Source organism: Physella acuta, unplaced genomic scaffold (assembly GCF_028476545.2).
Source record: "Physella acuta isolate Inbredline_101_S28 unplaced genomic scaffold, ASM2847654v3 ptg000695l, whole genome shotgun sequence".
Classification (NCBI taxonomy): domain Eukaryota; kingdom Metazoa; phylum Mollusca; class Gastropoda; family Physidae; genus Physella; species Physella acuta.
Window position 1 is genome coordinate 35,767 of NW_026732214.1, and position 27,307 is coordinate 63,073.

The 27,307-nt window shown below is 41.3% G+C and overlaps 2 protein-coding genes across 2 annotated transcripts; both read left to right on the plus strand.

Annotated features, from left to right (window-relative positions):
• The first annotated feature begins 978 nt into the window (after nt 1-978).
• On the plus strand, nt 979-15,577 carry LOC131949418 (uncharacterized). Its single transcript, XM_059311317.1, has 9 exons — nt 979-1,010; nt 1,373-2,056; nt 8,270-8,323; nt 8,408-8,590; nt 11,208-11,356; nt 11,706-11,798; nt 11,885-11,951; nt 12,395-12,552; nt 13,200-15,577. The coding sequence occupies exons 2-9, from the start codon at nt 1,975-1,977 to the stop codon at nt 15,417-15,419; spliced, it is 3,006 nt and encodes a 1,001-aa protein (XP_059167300.1). The 5' UTR covers nt 979-1,010; nt 1,373-1,974; the 3' UTR covers nt 15,420-15,577.
• A 3,662-nt stretch (nt 15,578-19,239) lies between these two features.
• LOC131949425 (ras-related protein Rab-34) lies at nt 19,240-27,273 on the plus strand. The gene is made up of 9 exons (XM_059311331.1): nt 19,240-19,463; nt 20,411-20,502; nt 21,348-21,413; nt 21,641-21,742; nt 21,990-22,054; nt 23,166-23,293; nt 24,174-24,264; nt 24,756-24,866; nt 25,389-27,273. The coding sequence occupies exons 1-9, from the start codon at nt 19,383-19,385 to the stop codon at nt 25,445-25,447; spliced, it is 795 nt and encodes a 264-aa protein (XP_059167314.1). The 5' UTR covers nt 19,240-19,382; the 3' UTR covers nt 25,448-27,273.
• Nucleotides 27,274-27,307: the final 34 nt, after the last annotated feature.

Here is a 27,307-nt window from a genome sequence, read left to right on the forward strand (position 1 = left end):
ACCTAGACAACAACTAAAACACACGCACCCCTGACAATAACAGTGGCACAGAAGACATGATAGAGCCTAACTCTCTTTTTGTTGATGCAGCGTTTCTTTCAGACATTTGTTTTTGGGGGAGAGTTGAAACTTTACGTGGGGCGGATTTAAATTGCCAGGTCGGGGGCGGATTTATATTTCCAGGGGGGGGGGGGGGGGAGCGGATACTGGTTGAAGCAGATTTTTTTAATATAAATAGATTATATAACAGCACACAAAACTAACCGGATATGACGACACGAGCAAAAGTTGGAAATGTCAAAAACCCACCAAACATCCGCTCAGTCCAACGAGTCAGCAGATATCACTTTTGTTGAGTGTAGGACGTCTTGGTCAGCTCATCAAAGTGTTAGGGACGTTGTCGTGAATCAGGACGTGATGACGTCAGCATTTGTCTGACAATGTCCGACATGGTGACAGGACCCACATGGCACTGTCAATGTTTTGTGACTGATGGCACTGTGGGAACATGGGGTCATATGGGACATGGGGTCATATGGGACATGGGGTCATATGGGACATGGGGTCATATGGGACATGGGGTCATATGGGACATGGGGTCATATGGGACATGGGGTCATATGGGACATGGGGTCATATGGGACATGGGGTCCTTTGGGACTTGGGGTCGTTTAAATGTCGGTTCCACGGGAACATGGGTTTCATGTAAAAGGGCTCCGCGGAATCCCTGTCAACAGATGAAACTGGGAACAAGCGAAACAGCCGACGGGAACAGGGAACCCCATGGGAACTCTCCAGTACCAGGAACCCGTGTAACGTCCGTCAAGATGTCAGCTGTTACGTCATAGAGGCGGAGCAATTTGTCATGCGGGAGACGGTCACGTCAGGTCGCTCAAACCCGGCTTTGGTCGTTGATTGGTCGAGCGTGGTCGCTCAAAACCAGTGGCATGCCGGGCAGGTAGCAGACGTCAGTCGTGTCTGGCGGTGTCGGGGCGCGGAGTGGCGGGAAGGTAGGTAACTCGGCCTTGGTCGTCTGCTAGATATTCAATCTCGGCCTTGGTCGTCTGCTAGATATTCAATTAGATCTTTGGGCCATACATAATGTAAACAGAATTGGTCACACTTTTTCTGATTTTCGTTATGCATTTCAAATCTTGGAAAAATTATTTGCTCGATGTTTAAATGTAACAAAAAAATGTAAATATATCAAATGAAGTTAAATAACTAGCAAATTATTGATTCATATATATATATATATATATATATATATATATATATATATATATATATATATATATATATATATATATATTCAGTATTGTACCTTTTATTCGTATGCTTCTAACAGTAAACATGTATGAATTATTTTCAGATAAAGATATAGACAAGAAAGTTTTGGATTCTAGAATTTCAAGATTGAACTAGTTCGTTTGAAGACATCTGGTCAGTTATCCACTTGGTCAGTCATCCACCTGGTCAGTCATCCACTTGGTCATTCATCCATCAACACCCAGCAACAACTAAACGACCATCGAGCCCCACAAAAAACCTGGATTAAAAATTTTGACCAAACGAGTCATTGAGTCTGGCGGCGTCAAATTTTTTTCTTCTGAGTGCTGACACATCAGCAGCTGAAGATAGTGACAGCTTCCGGTGCTTAGGTCTCAGTGCGGCATACGGCAACCAGCATACAACATCCAGCACACGGCATCCAGCATCCAGCATACAGAATCAGCACACGGCATCCAGCGTACGGCATTCAACACACGGCATCAAGCGTACGGCATCCAACACACGGCATCCAGCATACAGCATCCAGCGTACAGCACACGGCATCCAGCATACAGCATCCAGCATACAGTGTCCAGCATACAGTGTCCAGCATACAGTGTCCAGCATACAGTGTCCAGCATACAGTGTCCAGCAAACAACATCCACGTCCAACATAAATATCCAACAAGCACATCTGTGACAATGGTGGCTGTAGGAGCAGACGGTATGACCAGAATCACCATGTCATTTCTCCTCTCTCTGTTGGGAGACGGCAACTATCCAGGTAAGTAAGGGACATAACTCTCGCATGTACGACAAGGGACGCTACTCAATGTTTATGTTGCTCGTAATCTACTTTCACTTTCTGACAGTAGCCGATCCCTCGCCCCCTCTGATCCTAACACCACGTAAACGATTATTCAAATGTTAAGCCTGAAGCTCAACACATTGAAGTGAATTATGTCCTCAGCTGCCTGGAACATCGAGAAAAAAAAATGCTTACTTGAAATCGGCCCTTAAAACAGTTAAAACAGGGGGGGGGGGGGAAGGGGCGGGCGTTTAAGGGGGAGGGGGGAGCTTGTGTTGGTACAAATTTTATTTGGGCGTTAAGTCAGAAATCTGTAGGTAACTTTTGTTAGAATCGCGGAATACCTGTGTAACATTTGTTTTAAGAAGTTTCTGCTGTTTAAATGACCGTAACTGCACTAGAACATTAGGCTGCTGATGCTTTCGCTTTCGAGTTGTTACAGGTTTAGTCAAAAAACCTAAAGCTATCGTTCTTTATATATATATATATATATATATATATATATATATATATATATATATATATATATATATATATATATATATATATATAATCCTGTCTTCGCTGCAGGTACAGATAAACTTTCCCTCCTGATTATTCGTTTCCGTCTTTAAAAACTGTTTCTGTTAAATCATGTTTTAAATTAAAACTATTATTTCCCGGTTTTCGGGGATTCCCCTTTTGTACTCATTAAGACGCCAGTGTGAACGTCCTTGCTTTGAAGCGCTACCAGCCGCCTAAAGTTCTGTTGGTCCTAGCAAATCCCGCCCCTAACCTAAATCTAAACAAGTTTATTTTTGTTTTGTTGGCTGTGTCCTGTTGATGATAGAGTTAATTTGGGGTGTTAATCTGTCTTAATCCACTTCCCTATGGCGATAATCCACAAAGTCGGAAACGTTTTTATGAAAGTGTGTTTGAATGTAGGACGCTGGGAGTGACGTCACAAGTGTTGGTGTGAATGTGTCTAAGATTTATGCAGCGGCCTTGATTACGTTTCCTTGTCATCACATGTGTACACAAAGCGACGTGTTTCTATTTTTAGACCAAGTTCCACCTGTCACTTGCAGTCGGTGTGACAAATTCTTGTTTGTAAGTGGCTAATTAAGTGGCTAATTAAGGAGCCATAAATATTTATTTAGCACACTACCGTAACCTGTACCCACCCTCCCCGGCATAAGCGACACCCGCATCTCTCCCCACCCTCCCCGGCATACGTGACAACACCCATACGCCCCCACCCCTATCATATAGCCCTACACCCAACACATCCCCCACCACCTCAGTGATTCATCCTGCAAGATTTCACTTCCGTTTTCCCGAAGTGAAGTCCCATGAGGGTTGGCTCGTGTTTCAAGCATTCTTTCTGTCAGTACTTGGCCTTGGGTTGTCAGTGGTTGGCCTTGGGTTGTCAATAGTTGATCTTGGGTTGTCCCTAGTTTCTATTTCGTAGAGAAATTTTCCGGCAATAAGAAAATAATACTCCACGAGTTTTAGACAAAAAATTCCGTAAGACAATGTGCTCCGCCCCCCTCCCCCCCCCCCCCCCCCCACCCCCAGTTGTATACCGAATACACCAATCCACAATAAAGACAGCTAATGACAGCTAGGCCTGTCTAAACATTGGCTATGAGGCTAAACTTTGGCTATGTGGCTAAACATTTAGTTTTAACTGTAGACTAAACAAAGTGGTTGCGATTTTGAAAGGACAAACGAAATGTCTCCACATGTAAAAAAATGTCTTTGATTAATGAGGACAAGGTCATTAAATCATCATGTGGACGGCCAACAGAAATGTACTTTAACAGGTATTAGACGGTCCGAGGTGTTCTCAAACTGTTGGGGCTGGGGCTGGAGGGGTGAGATGGTACGTCATCCATCATAATCACGTTAGTCAGATGCTTCCTTAGTGTGTGTGTCTGTGTGTCTGTGTGTATTTGTGTGTGTTTGTGTTTCTGTGTGTGTGTATTTGTGTGTGTGTGTGTGTTTGTGTGTCTGTGTCTGTGTGTGTGTTAGAGCGTATTAGTGAGTCGACTATTTTGAACGGAGGGGAGGATGAGGTGTGGGGCTCTGGGTAGGGGTGGGTTGTGGTAAAACGAGAGGGGGGGGGGGGTAGCACGATGTATGTAAATCAGAGGGTCGTTGACCTTTTATTATAATTTTGGCAAGATGTAAACCCTGACAGACGTCGGCGTATTTTCCCGCGCAAACTTTTGCTGGCCTGTGGCTGGGGGTCGGAGACACGTGATCAACACAAATTGTTCCAGACGTTTCTAGGGCTAGAAGCAGACGTTAACTGGCCCAACGTGTCGACCCTAGATCTATCTGTAGGACGTGCATGACGTTACTTGAATCTATGACGTGTCGTCTGTAGACTGACATGACAAGACGTCAATAAAAAGATGGACCACTTCCTGTGGACCATCTCCTGTGGACCACTTCCTGTGGACCAGCCATCAAGACCAGTTTGTCTGCGTGTATTGTCTTTGTGTAATGAAATCTTCTTCTTCTTCTTCATTATTAATTATTAGTGTTGGAAGGGGATCGAGATTTATCGACCAGTGGGTTTGAACTCGAGACTTTGTTCGAATTTATCAACCATGAGCTTTTTGCCGACTCGACCACACAATTAAGCGTTACGTGTCAACTGGTTATGCGCCATTGAGGCCACTGACTCCGATTTCAGCCTGGTTTTCTTTTTGGATTTGCTTCCATAGCCTTTGTCCAACCAAGAACAAACTACAAGGCAGCAGTTGTTTAATTTTTGAGTTGTCTCTCCTAGAAGAGTGTCTGTCCCCAGCTAACGAGCCTCATCTGCCCGAGGGTTCGAACTCGAGACTTTTCGGTTTAGCAACAATGAACTTTACCGACTCGACCACGCCGACCCCTGTAATAAAATGATTTTTAAAAAACTCGTGCAATTACTTGAAACTGTCTACATGTATTGTCTTTGTCATTAGGCTTGCAAACCTGGTTCTAAATGGTGGCTGCCAGAAGCCTTTTATTTAAATTGAAACTTTTACATTTGTGTAATTAGTACAAAATGACTTCCGGTTTTATTAAAGCTAGAAATACTCCAACAAATAATTACTTATTATCCAAAAGTAATTTAGCAAACACTATTTTTAATTTGGATTAGTAGAGTCAGGGTGTCGTGGTCAGTGTTTCTTTCGGACTTTTTTTTTCTCCGGGGAGGGGGGGGGGCGGACACTCGTAAAAGTATATATTTTCTATACAAATTCCATTTCGTTGGGGGGGGGGGGGTGTTCAGCCCACTCGAAGAGTTGCCTGGAAGAAGCTCTGATTGTGGATGTTATATTATCTGATATAAATAAACTACTAGACTGTACCCCATTGGCCACTATTGTATATTTTTATAATAGAAAACAATTGTTGTGACTTAAATTGTTTTACTCTCCCTGACCATTCCGGTTCACTTCAGGGTCGGTCTTTAAACTATTTGAATTGATTAAATAATTCTATACGGCTTATATTCAATACAAAATATGTAAATGAATGTAATCGATGGTTCGCTAACAGCTTTAAGTTTTTAAAATATAAGTATAATTTTATTGCTTGCCATACTTTTTAAAAGATTTATAAAAAAAATTAGTGTGGTTACATAGATTTTTTCAAGCCTATTGAATCGTGAAAAAATTGAAAAGTTTGTCACAAAAATTCAACGTTTTGTCTGATGTCATAAATTATGTCAGCGATTTTTGTGTCCGGACTGTTCAAAGCGCTGACTCATCCGTCAGGCAGACGTCAAGACGTCACATTGATGTTCGTGTCGTCACATCTTTGTGTACATGTGTACATGTCAGCAGATGTCAAATATGGCATGCCAGTGACGTCATACTTCCGGTAACATACACATTTCTCTAGCGTGTGTCATCTACAGGAATGGTATTCTTTCTAAATCCTTCAAAATCCATAAAAATCTTTTTTTTGAAAAAACAACGACAAAATGTAATCAACAGACACCTGTTACATTGTTTGCAGTAAAAAAAAAGATATTCATTAAATTCACGATTTTCTGAAACTGTGAACTGTGCAAGTCATGTCTACCGTGGCGCTAGAATAGGCTTGAATGGTCTAAGTGATCATACTGAAGTTTAAGATAAATCTTTTTTAAAATATAGCAAGCAATAATATTATAGTTACATTTAAAAAAACTTAAAGCTGTTAGGGAATCATCGATTATACCCATTTCATATTTTAGTATAGAATATAAGCCGTTGAAAAGCCGTTAAGTATTATTTTTTAAATTTAAATTTTTTTTTTTAACCGCCCTCAACCTCACCTTGAAGTCAACCGTAATGGCCAGTGAGAGTAAAACAATAAAAGTCAGAACAGTTGTTCTTTAAGATAAAAATAAACAATAGTGGTCAATGGTGTATAGCGTAGTATTGTATTTATATTAAATTATAGAACATACCCTATCATCACAAATTAAAATAAAAGTGTTTGATAAATTACTTTTATATTACCAGTAATTATTTGTTTGAATTTTTCTAGGCTTAATAAAACCGGAAGTCATTTTGTACTTATTTCTTAATGTTTACAATTTCCAAATTTGGTTGAAAAAGATGCTTTCTGTGAACAAAAATTTGGAACCATTTAGAACCAGCTTTTCATGCCAAATATAGGCTGTAATACGACATAAATTGACTGAAAATAAAACAGCACATGTCTCTAAAGTTGACGTAAACAACTAGACACCACGACAGCAGAACTAACACATGTCGAATTTAAATAATCTTAGCGGGATGGGGGGATGGGGCATTCTGTGGTTTTTTCTAAAAGTGTCAATCAATTGGCTCATGTCGAAAAGTGAAATGTTGGTACGCGACTAGATCCAAATGTCGTTGTGAAATGTTGGTACGCGACTAGACCCAAATGTCGTTGTGAAATGTTGGTACGCGACTAGACCCAAATGTCGTTGTGAAATGTTGGTACGCGACTAGACCCAAATGTCGTTGTGAAATGTTGGTACGCGACTAGACCCAAATGTCGTTGTGAAATGTTGGTACGCGACTAGACCCAAATGTCGTTGTGAAATGTTGGTACGCGACTAGACCCAAATGTCGTTTTTCCTCAACCAGTTCCTCAAACACATGCAACCAGCCTTAGGGAGAGATTGTCATCGATTGAGGCCAAGTTTAACGTTTTGTCAATCTCATGACATAATAGTGACATTCATATGTCAGCAACTCGTGTAATAGTGACTTCATATGTCATGTGGCTGATCATGTCGAGTGACTAACCTTCAAAGTTTCACCAAGGCGAAATGTAACTGACAAGACTGTAGGCCTTTAATCGTCGCTCAATCGGGACAGGAAGTTTTTTTTTATTTGGAGCGGTGGTCAAAGTTTAGTGGGGCAGTCAGGTAGTGATGTGGGGGGGGGGGGGGGGGGGAGAGGGGGGACATTTGTAGGTATGTGGGGTGGGGGGAGATTTATATGTATGCGGGGGTGGTGGAAACATTTTGTAGGTATTCGAGGGTGACTCACCCATCTTGTTCGTTGCTTGATTTATACCCTAAGGTCCCTGCTTGATTGAACGAATTGTGCATCTATGTGTCTCATCATGGCGTCTCGTCATTGTGTCTATGTGTCTCATCATTGTGTCTCATCATGATGTCACTGTCGTCCCAACATCGACCCCATCCGGCCACCACTTCCTGTCGGCAGGGATTAGGTCATGAGGCAGGAAATGACGTCACTATACGGTCACACAGAACTCAAATTTCGACAAAGTGCGGTTGTTTAGCTTGATGCACATTTCGTTCGATTAGTTTGAAATAATTAGGTCAATTAACCAAACCTCATATGTATTTTAGCTTGACCTGCCGTCCAGTTCTATTTTTGTCCTATCCCGTCCTGTCCTGTCTTGTCCTGTCTTGTCCTATTCTATCCGGTCCTATTCTTCGTGGTCAAGTCGTGACCGAACTCTTCCCCGATTCTCTCCCTTGTATTTGTGACCCCCACCCCCGGGTCTACTGAATCTATCTGACCCCCCCCCCCCCACTCCCTGTGTCTACTGAATGTAACTGACCCCCACCCCTGCCGGGTCTGTTGAATGTAGCTGACCCCCCTCCCCCCGGGGCCTACTGAATGTAATTGACCCCCCACCCCCGGGCCTACTGAATGTAACTGACCACGACTGATCAAACTTGAACTATCTCCCCAGGACCTGAAGCGCCTGTATCCAGCAAACACCACTGGTCCTACAAAGGTCCTGAAGGTAAGCTCAGGTCATTACAATAGGTCAAAGCGTTAAATGTCATATGTCACTGAACCCAAATGACATGTCGGATGTCATCTCCAGGTCCTGACTCGTGGCATGTCCACTACAAGCACTGTGGCGGGGAGCGCCAGTCCCCCATCGACATCCGACCCATGGAGTGTGAGTACGACCCCACCCTCGGGCCGTTCGTGCTTGACCACTTCGACATGACGAGCGCGCGTGCGGGGCCGTGCGTGCTCAACGTCACCAATAACGGGCATGCTGGTGAGTACATACACATACATACTCATGTACCCACACACTCACATACTCCCATACTCGCTCACATATCCACTCACACACACACACACACACATACCCGCCTACACACACTCTTTTAGCCAAACCTTCTAACGCACGCCGTCTCAAAGAAAATAACACTCTCGTTTTAATTCGTCAAAAAATGTTTTTATTTCTAATTTAGATTTTTAAAGCCCATCCGACAAACGGACGTCAAACTAAAAAGAATACATAATTAATGAATTAATTAATGTAAATGTCGCGGCCCATGCATAAATTAACTTGGCTTAGAGCGAGAGAGTTGAACTTTTGGTTGCAGACGTCATCGCTGGTCGTCTGCTCCGTGAGTTAGGATTTGGGTTAACGTGCAGCTTTCTTTTTCACGACACACAGACACACGCACAGACACACAGACACACTCACGCAACACACACACGCATACCACAGATAACCATAAATCAAACCACTGACGTCACAATCTAAACAAAAACACGACTATTTTTAGACTTTTTCACGGAACTGTCCACCCATGACGTCATAGCAATCACGAAATTTCCAAAGTTAAGCTGTAAAATGTCGCTAAAATGCGCGTTTGTTTCGTTTCGGTATTTTTGTATGTTCGGAGTTTTGGATCCGTGTTTACCTTCCAAAAACTGAGGCGGGACAAATTTAGCCGTCTCGTCTACAAGAATAGCAACATCTTACATGGTAACAATCTGGCTAATGTTACAAAGATAGAGAAATCTGGACACAAATTAACATTTTTACAGTTACTAGAAGATGAGGTTCGATAGCTGGGGACAGCAACTCTTTATTTATGAGAGACAACTCCAAAATCAAACAACTGCTGCCTTGTAGTCTGTTCTTGGTTACACAAAGGCTATGGAAGAAAATCCTAAAATAAAGCAGTCTGGAATCGAACCCTATATGACAAGTTGACACGTAATAAAACATCAGACAAAAACCGAGAATCGAATCACTCATTAAAGTATACATTAAATTTATTTAAAAAAAAACACGTGATTCCCATATAAATGGTATTCTACTCTTTCTGTCAACTGTAAAGAAAACTTAATTATTTTATGTTAATCACATCCAAACTTTCAATGAACGGATGTGCTAATTGTTTATTGGTCCGCCATCCAACTATTGTGGGACTTTAATACTTTTAATTACTTTTATACACAGAAAAAGGAAAATAAAAGTAGACTGCGGTTGTTTCCCTTTATGAAATAATTTCCGAATCTATAAATAGTTTGTTTTGATGATTTGATCACATATCACTAACTTAAACCTAACCTTCTAGTACACTCTGAGCCTGCTTTAAAGTTCTAGTTAGATCAAAGATTTCATCAAGGGACCTAAAATATCTCACCGTTAACGTGTTGGTGACGTTTTCGGCAAGTTTTTTTTATTTTAGTTTACCAAACGACAAGCAAGCTGCGATGTTGCTAGAAGCTGGAAGAAATAAACTCATTAAAATCTGCTGACCTTTGACATGTAAACAAATTAAAAGAAAATAAACGCATTAAAATCTGCTGACCTTTGACATGTAAACAAAGCCTTAAAACAAAAAACGTTCGTGTTGATGTCACGATCTGGTCTAAAACTGTCTGACAACAACAGCAACAACCGTCAAACTACAACAACAACAGCAACAAACAGAGGTAAAGAACACCCAACCTTGACCTTGGGGTGTACAGGGTCTAGTAGCAAACAGATTTATAACGTTTTGACATTTAGTTCAGCCGGTATTTATAGCCGTCCAACCAACTTTTTTAAAATGTTCATTTCCGGTTTTGTCCGGCAATTTGTCACCAGCATCAAACTAACGTTACGACTTTCGTTTTCCTTGAGACGGTGTAGTAAGCGGTGTTGGAATGTTTTCTATTTGTGGCATCGGTGTCAGGCGCGGGCCGGGCTCATTTTGTTGCTAGTCTGGAACTTTCGATAACACCCCCCCCCCCTCTGGCCAAAGATTCTGATATTTACTTAACAAGTCCACCTTCTCAAAACTTACTGACAGTTTTCAACAGTTTCAATGACCATTAATTCTTTATATATATATATATATATATATATATATATATATATATATATATATATATATATATATATATATATATATATATATATATATATATATATATATATATATATATATATATATATATATATATATATATATACATATATATATATATATATATATATATATATATATATATATATATATATATATATATATATATTTGACTGAGAATGACACGATAATGAACCCAAACAGTTGGAAATACAAAAGAGAGAGAGGTGATCAGTAGGAAGTACTAGAGCTAATCAATCAAGTACTCGGGCTAATGAATCAACCTACATTTAAGACCACGAGTCAGCCAACTATTTACTGTCGGAAGTCGGAAGTCGGAAACTGTAAACACGAGATGACGTGACACATGAAAGCCTGACACCTTGTCGCAAACGGCGGGAATCTGTTCTCTGTCAGTCGCGTACATTGAACGGATATTTCCGGAAATCTATTTTAAGTTTAATTGACCTTGTCTGAATTGTTTTAACGTAGTGCCCCCCCCCCCCCTTGATTTTCCAGCGAGCGTTAGAATCAGCAATGACGACATGCGGGTCCGGGGCGGCGGCCTAGCCGGAACCTACAAGACGGCAGAGTTCCACTTCCACTGGGGCAGCACAGATGACCATGGCAGTGAGCACGCGGTGGATGCCAGGAAGTTTCCACTAGAGGTAGGGCATGATGGGTAGGGCAGGTAGGGGCATGATACGATATGGCCTTCTCTAGAAGTGATGTAGACGGAACTCCTAATCTTCGATTTATGTCCAACAACCCACCTTGTTGGACATAATCGAAGATTAGAGACCTATGTTGTTGGAGGGGTATCTTCGATTTCCGCTCAATTTGTAACTATGACCCCCCTCCCCTTTCTCTTTCCCCCTGTGTAGAAATAAACATATATCGTTTACATTTTTGTAAGGCATCACACCCTCCCATTACGCTGTAAATATGAACATGTCAGAACACATTGTAACTGATTCTTGTCGTCACCCCTCCCCCTCTGGTCCCTCCCCTCCCCAGATGCACGTGGTCAACTTCGCGGAGAAGTACGGCACCATCCAACAGGCGATGAACAAACCAGACGGTCTGGCCGTCTTGGGCGTCTTCTTCCAGGTCAGTGGCCAGATTTTTTCTCTCTGCGGACAGAGCTTGTGTCATCCACAATCTGTAACGTCGTTTAATTGTTTCGTTTATTTCAGCTGAGTGAACAAGACAATCCAAATTTTGCTGCCCTCGACTCGGCATTGAGACACGTCCACAAGGCAGGTCAGTGACGGGCATAATGCCAGATGTTGTTTACAAATGGATATCAGATGATATGGATATGTGCAAACCGTTAATTTTAAAATAAAAATCTATTCTTTTAACAATGTGACATTTTTTTCTATTATTTAAAATTACTGATAACCTACTATCTAACATTATAGGATTTAAATTTCAAATATTCAGGAGAAAAAAAATTATTTTAATTTATCAAAAGAAATCTAACTGACATGTCCCATATTACTTACTGCTCTTGACGGATTATATCCCATATTACTTACTGCCCTTGACGGATTATATCCCATATTACTTACTGCCCTTGACGGCTTATGTTACATATTACTTACTGCCCTTGACGGCTTATGTTACATATTACTTACTGCCCCTGACGGATTATATCCCATATTACTTACTGCCCTTGACGGATTATGTCCCTTGGTTGACAGGGGAGTATGCACTGTTGGAACAGTTCACACTCCGGTCTCTCCTGCCTGATGACGTCAGCAAGTACTGGAGGTACAGCGGCTCCCTCACGACGCCATATTGTTTCGAGTCGGTCACGTGGACAGTTTTCACAGAGCCACAAAAAATCGCGAGAGCCCAGGTGAGATGTCGTCATCAGTTGTAGTAGTGTCACATTGTGACTTGTGACTGTAGTAGTGTCACAATGTGACATGTGACTGCAGTAGTGTCACAATGTGACATGTGACTGTAGTAGTGTCACAATGTGACTGTGACATGTGACTGTAGTAGTGTCACAATGTGACATGTGACTGTAGTAGTGTCACATTGTGACATGTGACTGTAGTAGTGTCACACTGTGACATGTGACTGTGTCACATTGTGACATGTGACTGTAGTAGTGTCACAGTGTGACATGTGACAGTAGTAGTGTCACAGTGTGACATGTGACTGTAGTAGTGTCACAGTGTGACATGTGACTGTACTAGTGTCACAATGTGACATGTGACTGTAGTAGGGTCACATGTGACTGTAGTAGTGTCACAATGTGACTGTAGTAGTGTCACAATGTGACATGTGACTGTAGTAGTGTCACACTGTGACTGTAGTAGTGTCACAATGTGACATGTGACTGTAGTAATGTCACATTGAGACATGTGATTGTAGTAGTGTCACAATGTGACATGTGACTGTAGTAGTGTCACATTGTGACATGTGACTGTAGTAGTGTCACAGTGTGACATGTGACTGTAGACCTGCCTTATGTGATGGAGAACTTGTGTGTTTCAGATCGAGACCCTGAGGTCACTTCTGCACGAGGAAGGTCACGAGATGAACGACAGGGGCGATAACCACCACGCCCCCTCCCGTCTGCTGGACAACTGGAGACCTGTCCAGCCCCTGGGGACCCGGGTGGTCAGGCGGAGCTTCCCCGACCCCACAGCTGGCGGGGCCTACGTCGTCCAGCCGGCCGTCCCAGCCACGGCTAGCCCAGCACCAGCTACAACAGCACAGTCCACAGCTAGCCCAACAGCAGCACCAAACGCCAACGACAACAGCATCAAGCACGCCAACGACAACAGCATCAACCACGCCAACGACAACAGCATCAACCACGCCCCGCCCCGCCCCACACAGTACCAGAACCCCGACATGATTGACAGCCAGCTAGCCAATCAGCTGTACTCCCCTGGGTCCCCCACCACAAACTTCGACGGCTCAAACACACTTTCGAACCCCGCCAAACCCGAACCCAACCACGACCCCCACAACGGGAAGCTGCTCATGTCGGCCACTGCGCATGACAAACCGGGAAGTTCCGTGCGCTCAGCGTCCACCACACAACCGGAAGTTGCCACCACGCGTCTGACCACATCCGACGGGTCACCCAACAGCAACAGCAGCGGCGGGTTTCTGGAGAACATCCTGCGTGACCTTGAGGGCCCACCCGGGGCCATCAACAACATCCACCAGCTGTTCGACAACAAGCGCGAGCCACACGCCATCAACTCCATCGAGTTTCTCACCTCGGGGGCCAGCGAGGTCTGGGGATCGAATCCCGCCCAGCAGAGCGTACACGATGGGAAGTCTGGCGCTGGTGATACCAGAGAACACGCGGTATCCATGGCAACCAGCACGGTCAACCCTGCAGGCGGTCAACCAGGCGTGGCGCCACAGTCCAACCTTACAGCCAACGTAGGTCAGTCCAACCCTACAGCCAACGTAGGTCAGTCCAACCTTACAGCCAACGTAGGTCAGTCCAACCTTACAGCCAACGTAGGCCAGGCTCGTACAGAACAGGTAGTCATGGTGACGTCATTACCAACTGGGTCTCCTGCCACTTCAGTGCCACACGTGTCTCTAGCGACCCTCGGGCCACAGGCTCCAGCACCCCCCGGGTCACACAGACTCACAGCGCCACCAACAGGCTCTGTGCCACCAGCGCCACCACGTGACCCCCCTCGTACCACGGCAGAGAGCCTCAGTCACCACCAGCTGTTGCTCCGGCTTCAGGAGCTGGAGCGGCAGAAACAGGAGCTGTTACAGCTTCACCAGAAGCAGCTGTCAGATTTGAACACACACCAACTGACCAACCAACAACTGCAACATCTGCAATATAACCCAGCCCAGTCGCCACTGTATCAGCCTCAAACAGAATACCCATACCAACAACAGCAGCTACAACAACAACAGCAACAATACAACAGGGAAAGACAACTTCAGCAGTTCGACTACAAAGGGCCGCAACCTTTATTTAACCAACTGATGGACCGAACAGACGAACATTACCAGGCCAATACCAAACTCAGGTATAATGCAAGAGTTCCGCAGTACGCTCCCAACACAAGGGCCAATAACCCATCTCTCGACCTTAACTACCGCTCCCCCCGTACTGACATCCCCCCACCCCCAGTCCAGCGCACCCACAACCAGCACCTAACGTCAGACCAGATTCGGTCAATCCTAGAGAAACTTGCCCTCACTAGCCGCATCAATGCTGGGATGGCGTACCCGCAGACCCGCGCGGCGTATGGCGGACAGCTGCCCCACCCCAACGGCTTCAGGGACGGGGATTTCCTGGTGTTGCACAGGGCCACAGGCAACACCTACCTCGTCAAGGCCGGCTCACAGGATCCTGCAGGGTTAAGGTCGCAGGATCCTGCAGGGTTAAGGTCACAGGATCCTGCAAGCCTGAGGCACCTCGGGGAGCCGCCTGTTGTTGTCCAGGGTCCCCTGGCCAGGCAGTTCCAGATTTCTCCGGCAGCCGCCATCAGCATGAAGCAGGCAGGAAACGGGCTAAGGGACGATCCACAGGGCGTGTTCCTCAACATGGTGGACAGACCCGTGAGGATCAGCAGCCCTTTCTTTGACCAGCTCCAGAACTGGCGCCAACAGAGACTGCTGCAGCAGTTGGAGCCGTCTGGTGTGCCGGCTCAAGGACCGGCTCAAGGGCCGGCAGTCCGGCAACAGCTCAGGACTTACCCGACACAGACCAACAGACTAGGCTAGCCCAACTGCACAAACTAAAGCTTGAGTTGATTCACGAAAATATACAACCCTTGACCTCTCGCATCGCGATGTGTTGTCATGATGTGTTGTGACGTCTGTCGTGATGTCTTGTGACGTCTGTCATGATGTGTTGTGTGACGTCCATCATAATGTCTCGTGACCTCCAGGTGCCCCCCCCCCCCCCCCCAGTTAGACCAGGCACCAATGTGTGATGGAGGTGTGTCGAGAAAGACAATCTTTTATTTGATCATCACGTCGTGCTGTAGTTTAAAATAGTTGTAGAGTTCTGCAGACACAATTGTACATACGACATCAATGGCAGAATCTAAAAGTAAAATCTGCCGATTGGAAATTGTTAACAAAACATTTATCAACACTAACTAGACCCCTCGAGCTGGGAAACAACTCACCCCCCCTCCCCCGTGGGATACTCACCAGCCACCAAGCTGTAATCATGTCTGACCTTAAAACCTCACCTGTCTAATCAACCTAATTATTGTAATTAATACCTTTGATCAAGAGATGCGCGTGGTCTAACCATATCATAGCATGTTGTCACATTTTCGTATGTCTGTTTAATGACATCTACTACCCCCCCCCTCCCCCCACCTAACATGACTCTGCCGTCCAATCTATCGTATATGAGTGTAGACTCTGATCAATGGGTCAAGGTCAGGCTAAGTCATATATTCTAAGTCGTATATTGCTCCAAATGCTTCAGGTAATTTGAGCCCAAGAACTGAGGCAGGTGTATGAACCTTCTTGTTGGATTGGTCGCTGTTTTAAAGATTTACTTGAGAGGAGAATATTTGCCCTAGTAGGACTTACAATTTTAACCATGTGTTATTTATTTGAAAATATATGTGTAAAGATAATACATTTAACATACAGGCTGTTCATTAAAGATTGTCAATAAATGTGTATCAAATGTAGGATTACTTTTTATGAGTTAGTGTAAGGAGAGAAAGTGTATTTTATTGAGTAAACTGAAAACGATTGGAAAAAATAAACCCATTGGGTGTGAGAGTTGTTGGGGCGTGTAGAATACAAGGTGGATGATTGGTTGAACTTTGAACTCGAGTTGTCGCACGCATTATGGGGCCCTGGCCAATACAGTTGTCAAACACCATTTGGGACACCAGTCACCATACACAGTTAACAATGTGGGACACCAGTTACCACAGTTAACAATGTGGGACACCAGTCACCACAGTTAACAATGTGGGACACCAGTCACCACAGTTAACAATGTGGGACACCAGTCACCATGCGCAGTTAACAATGTGAGACACCAGTCACCACAGTTAACAATGTGGGACACCAGTCACCATGCGCAGTTAACAATGTGAGACACCAGTCACCACAGTTAACAATATGAGACACCAGTCACCACAGTTAACAATGTGGGACACCAGTCACCATGCGCAGTTAACAATGTGAGACACCAGTCACCACAGTTAACAATGTGGGACACCAGTCACCATGCGCAGTTAACAATGTGAGACACCAGTCACCACAGTTAACAATATGAGACACCAGTCACCACAGTTAACAATGTGGGACACCAGTCACCATACACAGTTAACAATGTGAGACACCAGTCACCACAGTTAACAATGTGAGACACCAGTCACCACAGTTAACAATGTGGGACACCAGTCACCATACACAGTTAACAATGTGGGACACCAGTCACCACAGTTAACAATGTGAGACACCAGTCACCACAGTTAACAATGTGAGACACCAGTCACCATACACAGTTAACAATGTGGGACACCAGTCACCATACACAGTTAACAATGTGAGACACCAGTCACCACAGTTAATGTGAGACACCAGTCACCACAGTTAACAATGTGGGACACCAGTCACCATACACAGTTAACAATGTGGGACACCAGTCACCACAGTTAACAATGTGAGACACCAGTCACCACAGTTAACAATGTGAGACACCAGTCACCACAGTTAACAATGTGAGACACCAGTCACCATACACAGTTAACAATGTGGGACACCAGTCACCACAGTTAACAATGTGAGACACCAGTCACCACAGTTAACAATGTGAGACACCAGTCACCATACACAGTTAACAATGTGAGACACCAGTCACCATACACAGTTAACAATGTGGGACACCAGTCACCACAGTTAACAATGTGGGACACCAGTTACCACAGTTAACAATGTGAGACACCAGTCACCATACACAGTTAACAATGTGGGACACCAGTCACCATACACAGTTAACAATGTGAGACACCAGTCACCACAGTTAACAATGTAAGACACCAGTCACCATACACAGTTAACAATGTGAGACACCAGTCACCATACACAGTTAACAATGTGAGACACCAGTCACCATACGCAGTTAACAATGTGGGACACCAGTCACCACAGTTAACAATGTAAGAAACCAGTCACCGCAGTTAACAATGTGAGACACCAGTCACCATACACAGTTAACAATGTGAGACACCAGTCACCACAGTTAACAATGTGAGACACCAGTCACCACAGTTAACAATGTGAGACACCAGTCACCACAGTTAACAATGTGGGACACCAGTCACCATACACAGTTAACAATGTGAGACACCAGTCACCACAGTTAACAATGTAAGACACCAGTCACCACAGTTAACAATGTGGGACACCAGTCACCATACACAGTTAACAATGTGGGACACCAGTCACCACAGTTAACAATGTGAGACACCAGTCACCATACACAGTTAACAATGTGAGACACCAGTCACCACAGTTAACAATGTGGGACACCAGTCACCACAGTTAACAATGTGTGACACCAGTCACACAGTTAACAATGTGGGACAGGCAGTCACCATACACAGTTAACAATGTGGGGCACCAGTCACCACAGTTAACAATGTGGGACATCACATGGGTTTGGGTTTGTTTTCGTTTGCTTTTTTGTTTGCGTTTGTGTTTTCTTTGTATTTGTTATGTTTGCGTTGTTGTTGTTTTTTTGTGTTTTTGTTTTGTTTCGTTGTGTTTGGGTTTGTGTTTGCGTTTGGGTTTGTGTTTGATTTCGTTTGCTTTTTTTTTTTGTTTGCGTTAGTGTTTGTGTTTTCTTTGTGTTTGTAGTTGGGTTTGTCTTTGCGTTTGCTTTTGTGTTTTCGTTTTCGTTTGCATTTGTTTTAGTGTTATGTTTGCGCTTTTTTGTGTTTTGGTTGGTTGTAGTTAGGGTGGGCAATGCCGGGTAAATGCTGATTACTAAACACACAAGTCATGGTCCTTTACAGATTGTTTTTCAGAGATGCCAGTGCAGGGCCTGGCCAGGACGACTAGTAAACTTGTAAAATACATTGACGAAAAAGAATCTAGTAAACTTTATAAATAGTCAAAAACAAACTGGTGGGTCATATATAAATGACGTCACACTTTTTATGCCGATCATCACACATGAGCTTTTTACTTATTTTTCTACCCCCGTTTGCGCCCTGTTACAGTCGGTGCCGGGGGAGCCGCCCCATACTACCTCCCCTAGTTACGCCTGTTTTTTTAACATTATTTTTTAAATTAAATATAAAGTATGTCGTTACACCCCGGTCGGAGTGTAATGGAGTGTAATTTTTGTGGGTTTTTTCGTATTCTTATTTTTAAATATATCATTTGCCTCGTAATGCAGATCTAGATGTTAAAATAATTCATTTTTTTAACGTAAAAACGATGGCTGAAATATTATAATTTTATTAAATTTGTTTTGTACTTATGGTGGATACTTTTCTAAAATTTGGAACTCATCTAAATTGAAGATAATTTTACTTTTGTTTCCGGGTTACGTTTTTGTTGTTAAATCTCAGCTTACATTTTATAATTTTAATTCAAGTCTAGATTACCTCCCAAACAAATATGGCTCACTGTTAATAATTGTTATTAACAGTAGATCTAGTAAAAGATAATTAGAATATTTTTAGGAGGCTCTTGTGGATGCCTAGAAACAAAATGTCGTCATCTAGAATAGTTCTTAGTCCAGTGGCTTCTGATCGTGTTATCACCAAGTTTTCACCGGTTAGTTGAAAATAACAAAATAAATATCTTAGATTAGATCTTAGGCCTAATTATAATTAATATAATTAAACTTAATGATTTAATTCATCGATAAAACTGTTACTTTTATTTAATACTTAGACTACTATTAGGCCCTTACTTAGATCTAGACTCTAGTCTAGAATAGTCTAGAGAGTAGAGTCTAGATCAGGGGTCTCCAAACTTTTCAGTCCGAGGGCCGCATTAACTATCAAATTTCAGTTCGGGGGCCAGTTTCTTCCAGGCATGTCTTTGATTTTTCTGGGCAAACTTTTTCAGCAATCACCAACAAACAATTTTCCTTGGACAAAAAGATCTCCGCGGGCCGCATCCGGCACGCGGGCCGTAGTTTGGAGACCCCTGGTCTAGATCTTATAAGCCCTCTGGCTCTAAAGTCTAAAGTTATTGTCAAAAATGTAAAATTAAATTAGGCCTAGGCCTAAATGCACTAAATGGGAAATTATTATAATTATTAATTAGGCTTAAGGTCCAGATTTGCCTTAATCTTAAATTTACAAATTCAGTCAACAGTATTACCTGCTTAATATGTTTTTAAGGCAAGGTAAACTATCGTTTAAGGTACATAAAATTGGCCGTACTAGTAACTAGTAATGATAGTAATAATGTGAAAGAAAGGTGACTCATCAATTAAAAAAAATATGGCTTTATTAATACAAGTAGGCCCTATTGTGATGTAGGCTTTTTGAATCAAATATATTACTTTTAACTAAACTACTACTGATTCTGAAAACTTGAATAAAGAATAAAGCTGACTATTACACTGATTAAAGTAAAGCCAGATAAACTGTTACTCAACTTTGGCAGTTACACTCATTCATCTACTACGTTTTTTTTAAATTGTTAATGTTAGGCCCAATATATTATAGCTATAATTTTATTTTATACAATGTCGATGTCTTAAATTTTAGGCCTATCACCCTGATGGAACACCATATTCTAAAGTCAACTTTCACCCGAAGGTCAAGGCAGCCTGCTCAGAAAACAGGACTGGACGTGTAGGGTTAGTAATTAGTTACATTTTTTTTTAAAACATACAGGCATTGTATTATTGTAGGGTTAGTAATTAGTTACATTTTATAAAGTTTTAAAACATACAGGCATTGTATTATTGTAGTATAAAGCCCCTACATGTTTTAATTTTTTTAAATCCATATATGCCTTTATCACAATATCTCTTTAAACTACAAGAAAACGTAACCAGAATTGTAACAGAGTAATTTTTATATAACTTTTCTCTTTAGTTGGTTGAGATCCTTTATGTAGTGAGATGTTTTGTTGATATAATGAGTGAGATGTATTGTTGATATAATTAGAGAGATGTATTGTTGATATAATTAGTGAGATGTATTGTTGATATAATTAGTGAGATGTATTGTTGATATAATTAATTAGTGAGATGTATAGTTGATATATTTAGTGAGATGTATTGTTGATATAATTAGTGAGATGTATTGTTGATATAATTAGAGAGATGTATTGTTGATATAATTAGAGAGATGTATTGTTGATATAATTAGTAAGACGTATCTTGATATAATTAGTGAGATGTATAGTTGATATAATTAGTGAGATGTATAGTTGATATAATTTGTGAGATGTATTGTTGATATGATTAGTGAGATGTATTGTTGATATAATTAGTGAGATGTATTGTTGATATAATTAGTGAGATGTATAGTTGATATAATTTGTGAGATGTATTGTTGATATAATTAGTGAGATGTATTGTTGATATAATTAGTGAGATGTATTGTTGATATAATTAATGAGATGTATTGTTGATATACTTAGTGAGATTGTTGATATATCTAATGAGGTGTGTGCAAATGTTATTGTCTGTTACAGTCTAAAGATAACCAAAGCTGTTCTGGTGGGTGACGTCTCAGTGGGCAAGACAAGCCTGGTCAACAGGTGCGCTATAACTATACTGGCCTTTCTGTTAGAACTGTTGGTTGGTGTTGTAACATTTTAAACACTGGTCAACAGGTGCCCTGAAACTCTGTTGGTTGGTGTTGTAACATTTTAAGCATGCGTTGTGTGCTGTGGTTTACCTTGTAGGTGGGAAGTAATTAATATTTCAGGAGGTTTTGAACAGTCATGTCTAGTTTACTTATGGATAAAACTTTTGTATTCTCTAGGTTTTGTCATGATGTGTTTGACAGGGAATACAAAGCAACAATAGGTGTGGACTTTGAAGTGGAGAAGTTTAGTGTTCTCTCCGTACCAATAACATTACAGATGTAAGTTCAGTGTTACGTCAGTACCAATAACATTACAGATGTAAGTTCTGTGTTATGCTAGTGCCAGTAACATAACATTACAGACTCAGTATACGTTTAGTGTAATTTGGAATGTAATATTTTATCTCTGATAACCTAATTGCTAGGTAAAATACTGCTTTTTATTTATCATCACAAAATATTTTAATGCACCTCTAACTGAAGTGAAACTGAATGACAATAAACAAAGACTTTTTCTACCCTCTAGATGGGATACAGCAGGACAAGAAAGGTTCAAATGTATTGCAGCGTCCTACTACAGGGGAGCCCAGAGTGAGTACATACTGGGAGGGGGTGGGGGGATGGAAGGTTTTGCCAGCTTTAGGTTCGTGTCAACATAATTTGTTGTCTACGTCATGTCATCTTTGGAGGTCATGTTGTGGTGTGTCCACTATGGCTTGTTTAAACTGACAAGAAACTTGTCCAAGCTGAACCATTCTTCAGGAACAAAGCTCCATATTTTGTTTTATAACTGTTTTTTGTGTGTTCTATTTGACTTTAATTTTGGGAAAAAAACATTAACAATATTTTTCATCTTTTTAGTTTTATAAAACTTACGCCCCCTTAACCATTAATGTCCCGTAACGCCCGCTGCCGCCCGACACCGTTAATGTCCCGTAACGCCCGCTGCCGCCCGCTTACAATACGCATAGAAAAATTAAATTTGTTCATTAAAATTTGGCCTACAAATCCTAATTTTTTACTAAACAGGAAGTCTGATAGTTTCAGCATCCTTTTCCGGTCTTCTAATTTCAATGGCGCTTTTGAAAGATAAAAAAGAATAGTTTCTTTCTATCTCGAAATTTTAGACTCATCTGTCCTATTTTTAGTCGATTTAATATTAAAAATAAAATAAAATAATGCCTCTAAACGTATCTAGGCATGTATTTTATGAATTATATATCTTAAACATAACCAAATTGATATTTAACTGTTAAATTCGATGCATAGTTGTTTAGACAAAAATAAATAAAGTTGACTACAGAAAATGACCTGTTTTGAATTATCTCCGACATTTTTTATTTTTATACTGTACTTGTACCGAATATAATATATTCTATTTAATACTGTTGGAAAGCCAGGTTTATTCCCAACATTAAGCAGTAATTTTTATCTTAATTTTCAATTTCATTTAAACAAAAACAAATATTTTGTGAAACTATTCACTTGATCATACAGAGTTATGCTCCTTACATTGGGCCGTCATGGGTGGAGTTTTGGTAGAATGAATGGGACATTAATGGTTAAGGATGGCTGACTGTATTTTAAAAATGAATTAGCTAATCATTTATTTTCTAGCAGCATTTATTCTTCTTTTATAAAAAATGTTTGCAATTTGTATCTGGCTAATCTGTACGTGTGTCTATTTTGTACTGTTGAACAGTCGTGATTGTAACCTTTGACCTGACGGATGAAGAAAGCTTACATCACACAACCAAGTGGATGGAGGAGGCTACCTCTAGTGCTGACAACCCTGTCAAGTTTCTGGTGGGGACCAAGAAAGATCTGCTGGTGAGTGGGGGAAGGGGGTGGGTGGCAAGTGGGGGGGGGGGGGGGGGGGCAGGGGTGGGTGGCAAGTGGGGGGGGGGCAGGGGTGGACGGCAAGTGATGGGTGGGGGAGGGGTGGATGGCAAGTGGGGGGGGGGGGGGGCAGGGGTGGATGGCAAGTGGGGGGGGGCAGGGGTGGATGGCAAGTGGTGAGTGTGGGAAGGGGGGGGGCAGGGGGGGATGGCAAGTGATGGGTGAGGGCAGGGGTAGATGGCAAGTGATGGGTGGGGGCAGGGGTGGATGGCAAGTGGTGGGTGGGGGCAGGGGTGGATGGCAAGTGATGGGTGGGGGCAGGGGTGGATGGCAAGTGATGGGTGGGGCAGGGGTGGATGGCTAGTGATGGGTGAGGGCAGGGGTGGTTGAGTCATAGTTGCTGTGCCAGTAGAGCTCAATGATGCTCATCTGCTGTGGTCTGTTGACCAATCTCTAGCAACAAAATGACAACTAAAAAAAAACAAAATTCTCATTATTTCATCATCATTTCCCATCGTGCCCAAGACAAATGGGGCAGATGAAGTTCATCTACTTCAGAGACATTGGCATATGAAGAATAGTGTGGTCATCACTATGCCCAGCCGCCCTTGTTTCCCTAACTTAAGTTAAGTACCCATCAGAGCTGGGTGGACTCAGGGACGTTCCACTGATTTGTACCCGAATTTGAACTCAAAACTCTCGGGTTAGTTCTCTAGCTCTCTACTGCTAGGCCACGTCATTCCATTTCTCATTATTTATAAACTAGAAAATAAGCTTATGACACCATGTTCCCCCACCCATTGACACCATGTTGCTCCAACCACTGACAGCACGTTCCCCTTCACTGACTTCTTGTTCCTCCACCGTCTAGGCCCCAGCAGCCTACACAGATGTAGAGCAACGTGCCCTCAAGTATTCCAAGAAAATGGGGGCTGAGTACTGGGCTACCTCCTCTAAAACTGGTACAGATTAGTTTTTTCTTGGTGCATCACACAATTTAGTTTTTTCTTGGTGCATCACACAATTTAGTTTTTTCTTGGTGCATCACACAATTTAGTTTTTTGTTGGTACATCACACAATTTAGTTTTTTTGTTGGTGCATCACACAATTTAGTTTTTTTGTTGGTACATCACACAATTTAGTTTTTTGTTGGTACATCACACAATTTAGTTTTTTGTTGGTACATCACACAATTTAGTTTTTTGTTGGTACATCACACAATTTAGTTTTTTGTTGGTACATCACACAATTTAGTTTTTTTGTTGGTGCATCACACAATTTATTGTATTTTTTAAATGAGATAGTCTTTAAATATTTTAATCTTATTTTGTTTCTTGTATTTAATTGTTCTGTAGTTTTTTGCTGCACTTTTTCTTATTTTAACTTGCTAACATTCCTTCTAGCCCATAGGAAAAAAAAACTTTAAGCTTGACATGTTTGTGTGTGTTTTAGGTGAAAATGTGCAAGATTTTTTCTTCCGTGCCATGTGCCTGTCATTTGATGACACATTACTCAAGGAGCTGGAGGTGTCATCTGTGTCATCCAGACAGATTGGGACTATACGTAAGTTCACATACAACTATGCCAATTCACCTAAATGTTGAACTGTGCATTTATCTACACAAGTACAGGCTTGTATGTATGTTGTTCACATGAAACCACAGAAAACATTTACTCTTCTAACAAGTTTCTCTAAAAAAAAGTAAATTAAAAAATTTGATGTCACTACCAAAATATTACCACCCAATAGATCCCCACCATAAGATAGTTATTTGACCATCCACAATGACCCCCACAGTTATTTGACCATCCACATTGACCCCCACAGTTATTTGACCATCCACAATGACCCCCACAGTTATTTGACCATCCACATTGACCCCCACAGTTATTTGACCATCCACATTGACCCCCACAGTTATTTGACCATCCACAATGACCCCCACAGTTATTTGACCATCCACAATGACCCCCACAGTTATTTGACCATCCACAATGACCCCCACTGTTTATACAAAACACTCCTTACATCTTGTAGAGACTAAAAAAACCACTCTGAGATTATTTCTGTCTTGATGTTGCCAGAGGTGCAGAAGTCTAGCACCGACCTGTTTGAGAAGAAGAAAACAAATTGCTGCGCATGACCTGACCATCCCAGAGTTCCATTGGTGAAATATCTTGTCTGGAAACTTCTCCAACATATCAGTTTATGGTGTGATGTGTACATACAGCAAGTAAAGTCAGATGGTGATGTGTACATACAGCAAGTAAAGTCAGATGGTGATGTGTACATACAGCAAGTGAAGGCATTTTTTTATTTAGCTCGGGATGTTCTGTAACTGATGAACTCTACTTCATCTGCTCCATATGTCTAGAACACAAACGGTAAACGATGAGATGAATGTTGTGTTGTTGGGAGTCAACACTTACTGGGGGTGGGGCACTCATGTTGTTTGTGGTCAGTACACCTTACATCTGACCAATACTTGGTGAACAAATCCTTCAAGGTTGTGATAGGTCACTGATCTACAGTTGTGATAGGTCACTGACCTACAGTTGTGATAGGTCACTGACCTACAGTTGTGATAGATCACTGACCTACACCTGTGATAAATCACTGACCTACAGCTGTAGCTGTGATTAAGAATTTTATTCCAATTAAAAATTTTGTTACAATAGTCAGTAACTTAAATAGCTTTTAAAGTAAATGAAAATATTTTCTTTAAATACATGTTAAAATTATAATGCTGCAATAACCACACTTCCGCATTATCAGATTTAAAAAAAAAATTGAAGTTAAATACTTCATTTATTTCTGAAATACTGGGTCTGTAATTTAGGTTGAGCTCTCATTAGATTATCTCATTAAATTATTTCATTAGGTTGTTTCATCAGATTATCTCATCAGATTATCTCATTAGATTATCTCATCAGATCAGAAGTGGAAGGTTCAGATTTGAGAACTATCAGTGGTTGTGAATATTTTATCCATGAATTTTAATGTTTCTAGAAAATGTTTGTATTATAGCCTAGCCGTCCACATCTGTGTTAAACACCTAAACCATTTTTTAACATTTTTGCTGTAGACCTTAAAGTTTTTATTTTAGTATTCATGTTTCATTTTTTTCTGGTGAAACTTTAAAAAAAAATTGTTTTAAGTTATTGAGATAATAAAAGATACAAGTTAAACAATTATCCCAATTAAATGTATCTTTGTTTGGGTACATGTTTAATGTGTAGGCCTGTTTATTTGACCTTACTTTCAACTTTCCCTCCAGTGGACCATATTGTTGTGTACACAAATGTGTCATGTTTAAAATTAACCTTTTATTGCCTTTCAAATGTTTTGCTATTGTATTAGGGTTGATTTAAGTAATCATTCGACACAAACTAGTACTTGATTGTTTCATTGTTTACATTACAATGTACTTCTGTCATGCAGACCAGCCTTTTAGTGACATCTACTTTTATTCTACCAACTTAAACGAATCTCTATTGTTTTTTTTTTGTCAACATTTGTTGTAGACTTTTTTTTTTCTGGCATATTGCCAGAATATTTTACAAGCATGATTTTACAGTACTTAAATATATAATAAAACCTTGTTTTTTCTGTGGTTTTGCAGTACTTAATTAAATATATAAAAAAGCCTTGTCTTTTTCTCTCCTGTCCATAAATTTACTTGTTTCCGTCCATCTTTTAAAAGTATGACAGATTATCTAATAAGACAATTTTGAAGTTAAATGCGTATTTTGATTACATGAATTTGTTTTTATAAAAAACTAAGATTTTATATTTTGTCTACTTCTGTCCTTCATGGATTTTACTAGTTTAAAAAATCTGGTTTTAAAGTCAGCAAAGAGTTATTTCCCTGCCTTTTGCCAGACTTGATCAAAACAGTGATATACCTTGTCAAATGTTCCTGTACAGTTTTAAAGTTTTAACATTTGCTAACCTGTCTTTGTGTGCATAGTGCATATATATATATATATATATATATATATAT

What these genes read in the sequence shown, in the direction of transcription:
- LOC131949418 (XM_059311317.1), top strand. Translation starts at nt 1,975, where the DNA reads ATGGTGGCTGTAGGAGCAGACGGTATGACCAGAATCACCATGTCATTT. An exon ending in GTCCTACAAAGGTCCTGAAG is followed by an intron (nt 8,324 to 8,407) that starts GTAAGCTCAGGT and finishes TGTCATCTCCAG; the next exon opens with GTCCTGACTCGTGGCATGTC. An exon ending in CACCAATAACGGGCATGCTG is followed by an intron (nt 8,591 to 11,207) that starts GTGAGTACATAC and finishes TTGATTTTCCAG; the next exon opens with CGAGCGTTAGAATCAGCAAT.
- LOC131949425 (XM_059311331.1), top strand. Translation starts at nt 19,383, where the DNA reads ATGCCTAGAAACAAAATGTCGTCATCTAGAATAGTTCTTAGTCCAGTG. An exon ending in AACAGGACTGGACGTGTAGG is followed by an intron (nt 20,503 to 21,347) that starts GTTAGTAATTAG and finishes TGTCTGTTACAG; the next exon opens with TCTAAAGATAACCAAAGCTG. An exon ending in GGCTACCTCCTCTAAAACTG is followed by an intron (nt 24,265 to 24,755) that starts GTACAGATTAGT and finishes TGTGTGTTTTAG; the next exon opens with GTGAAAATGTGCAAGATTTT.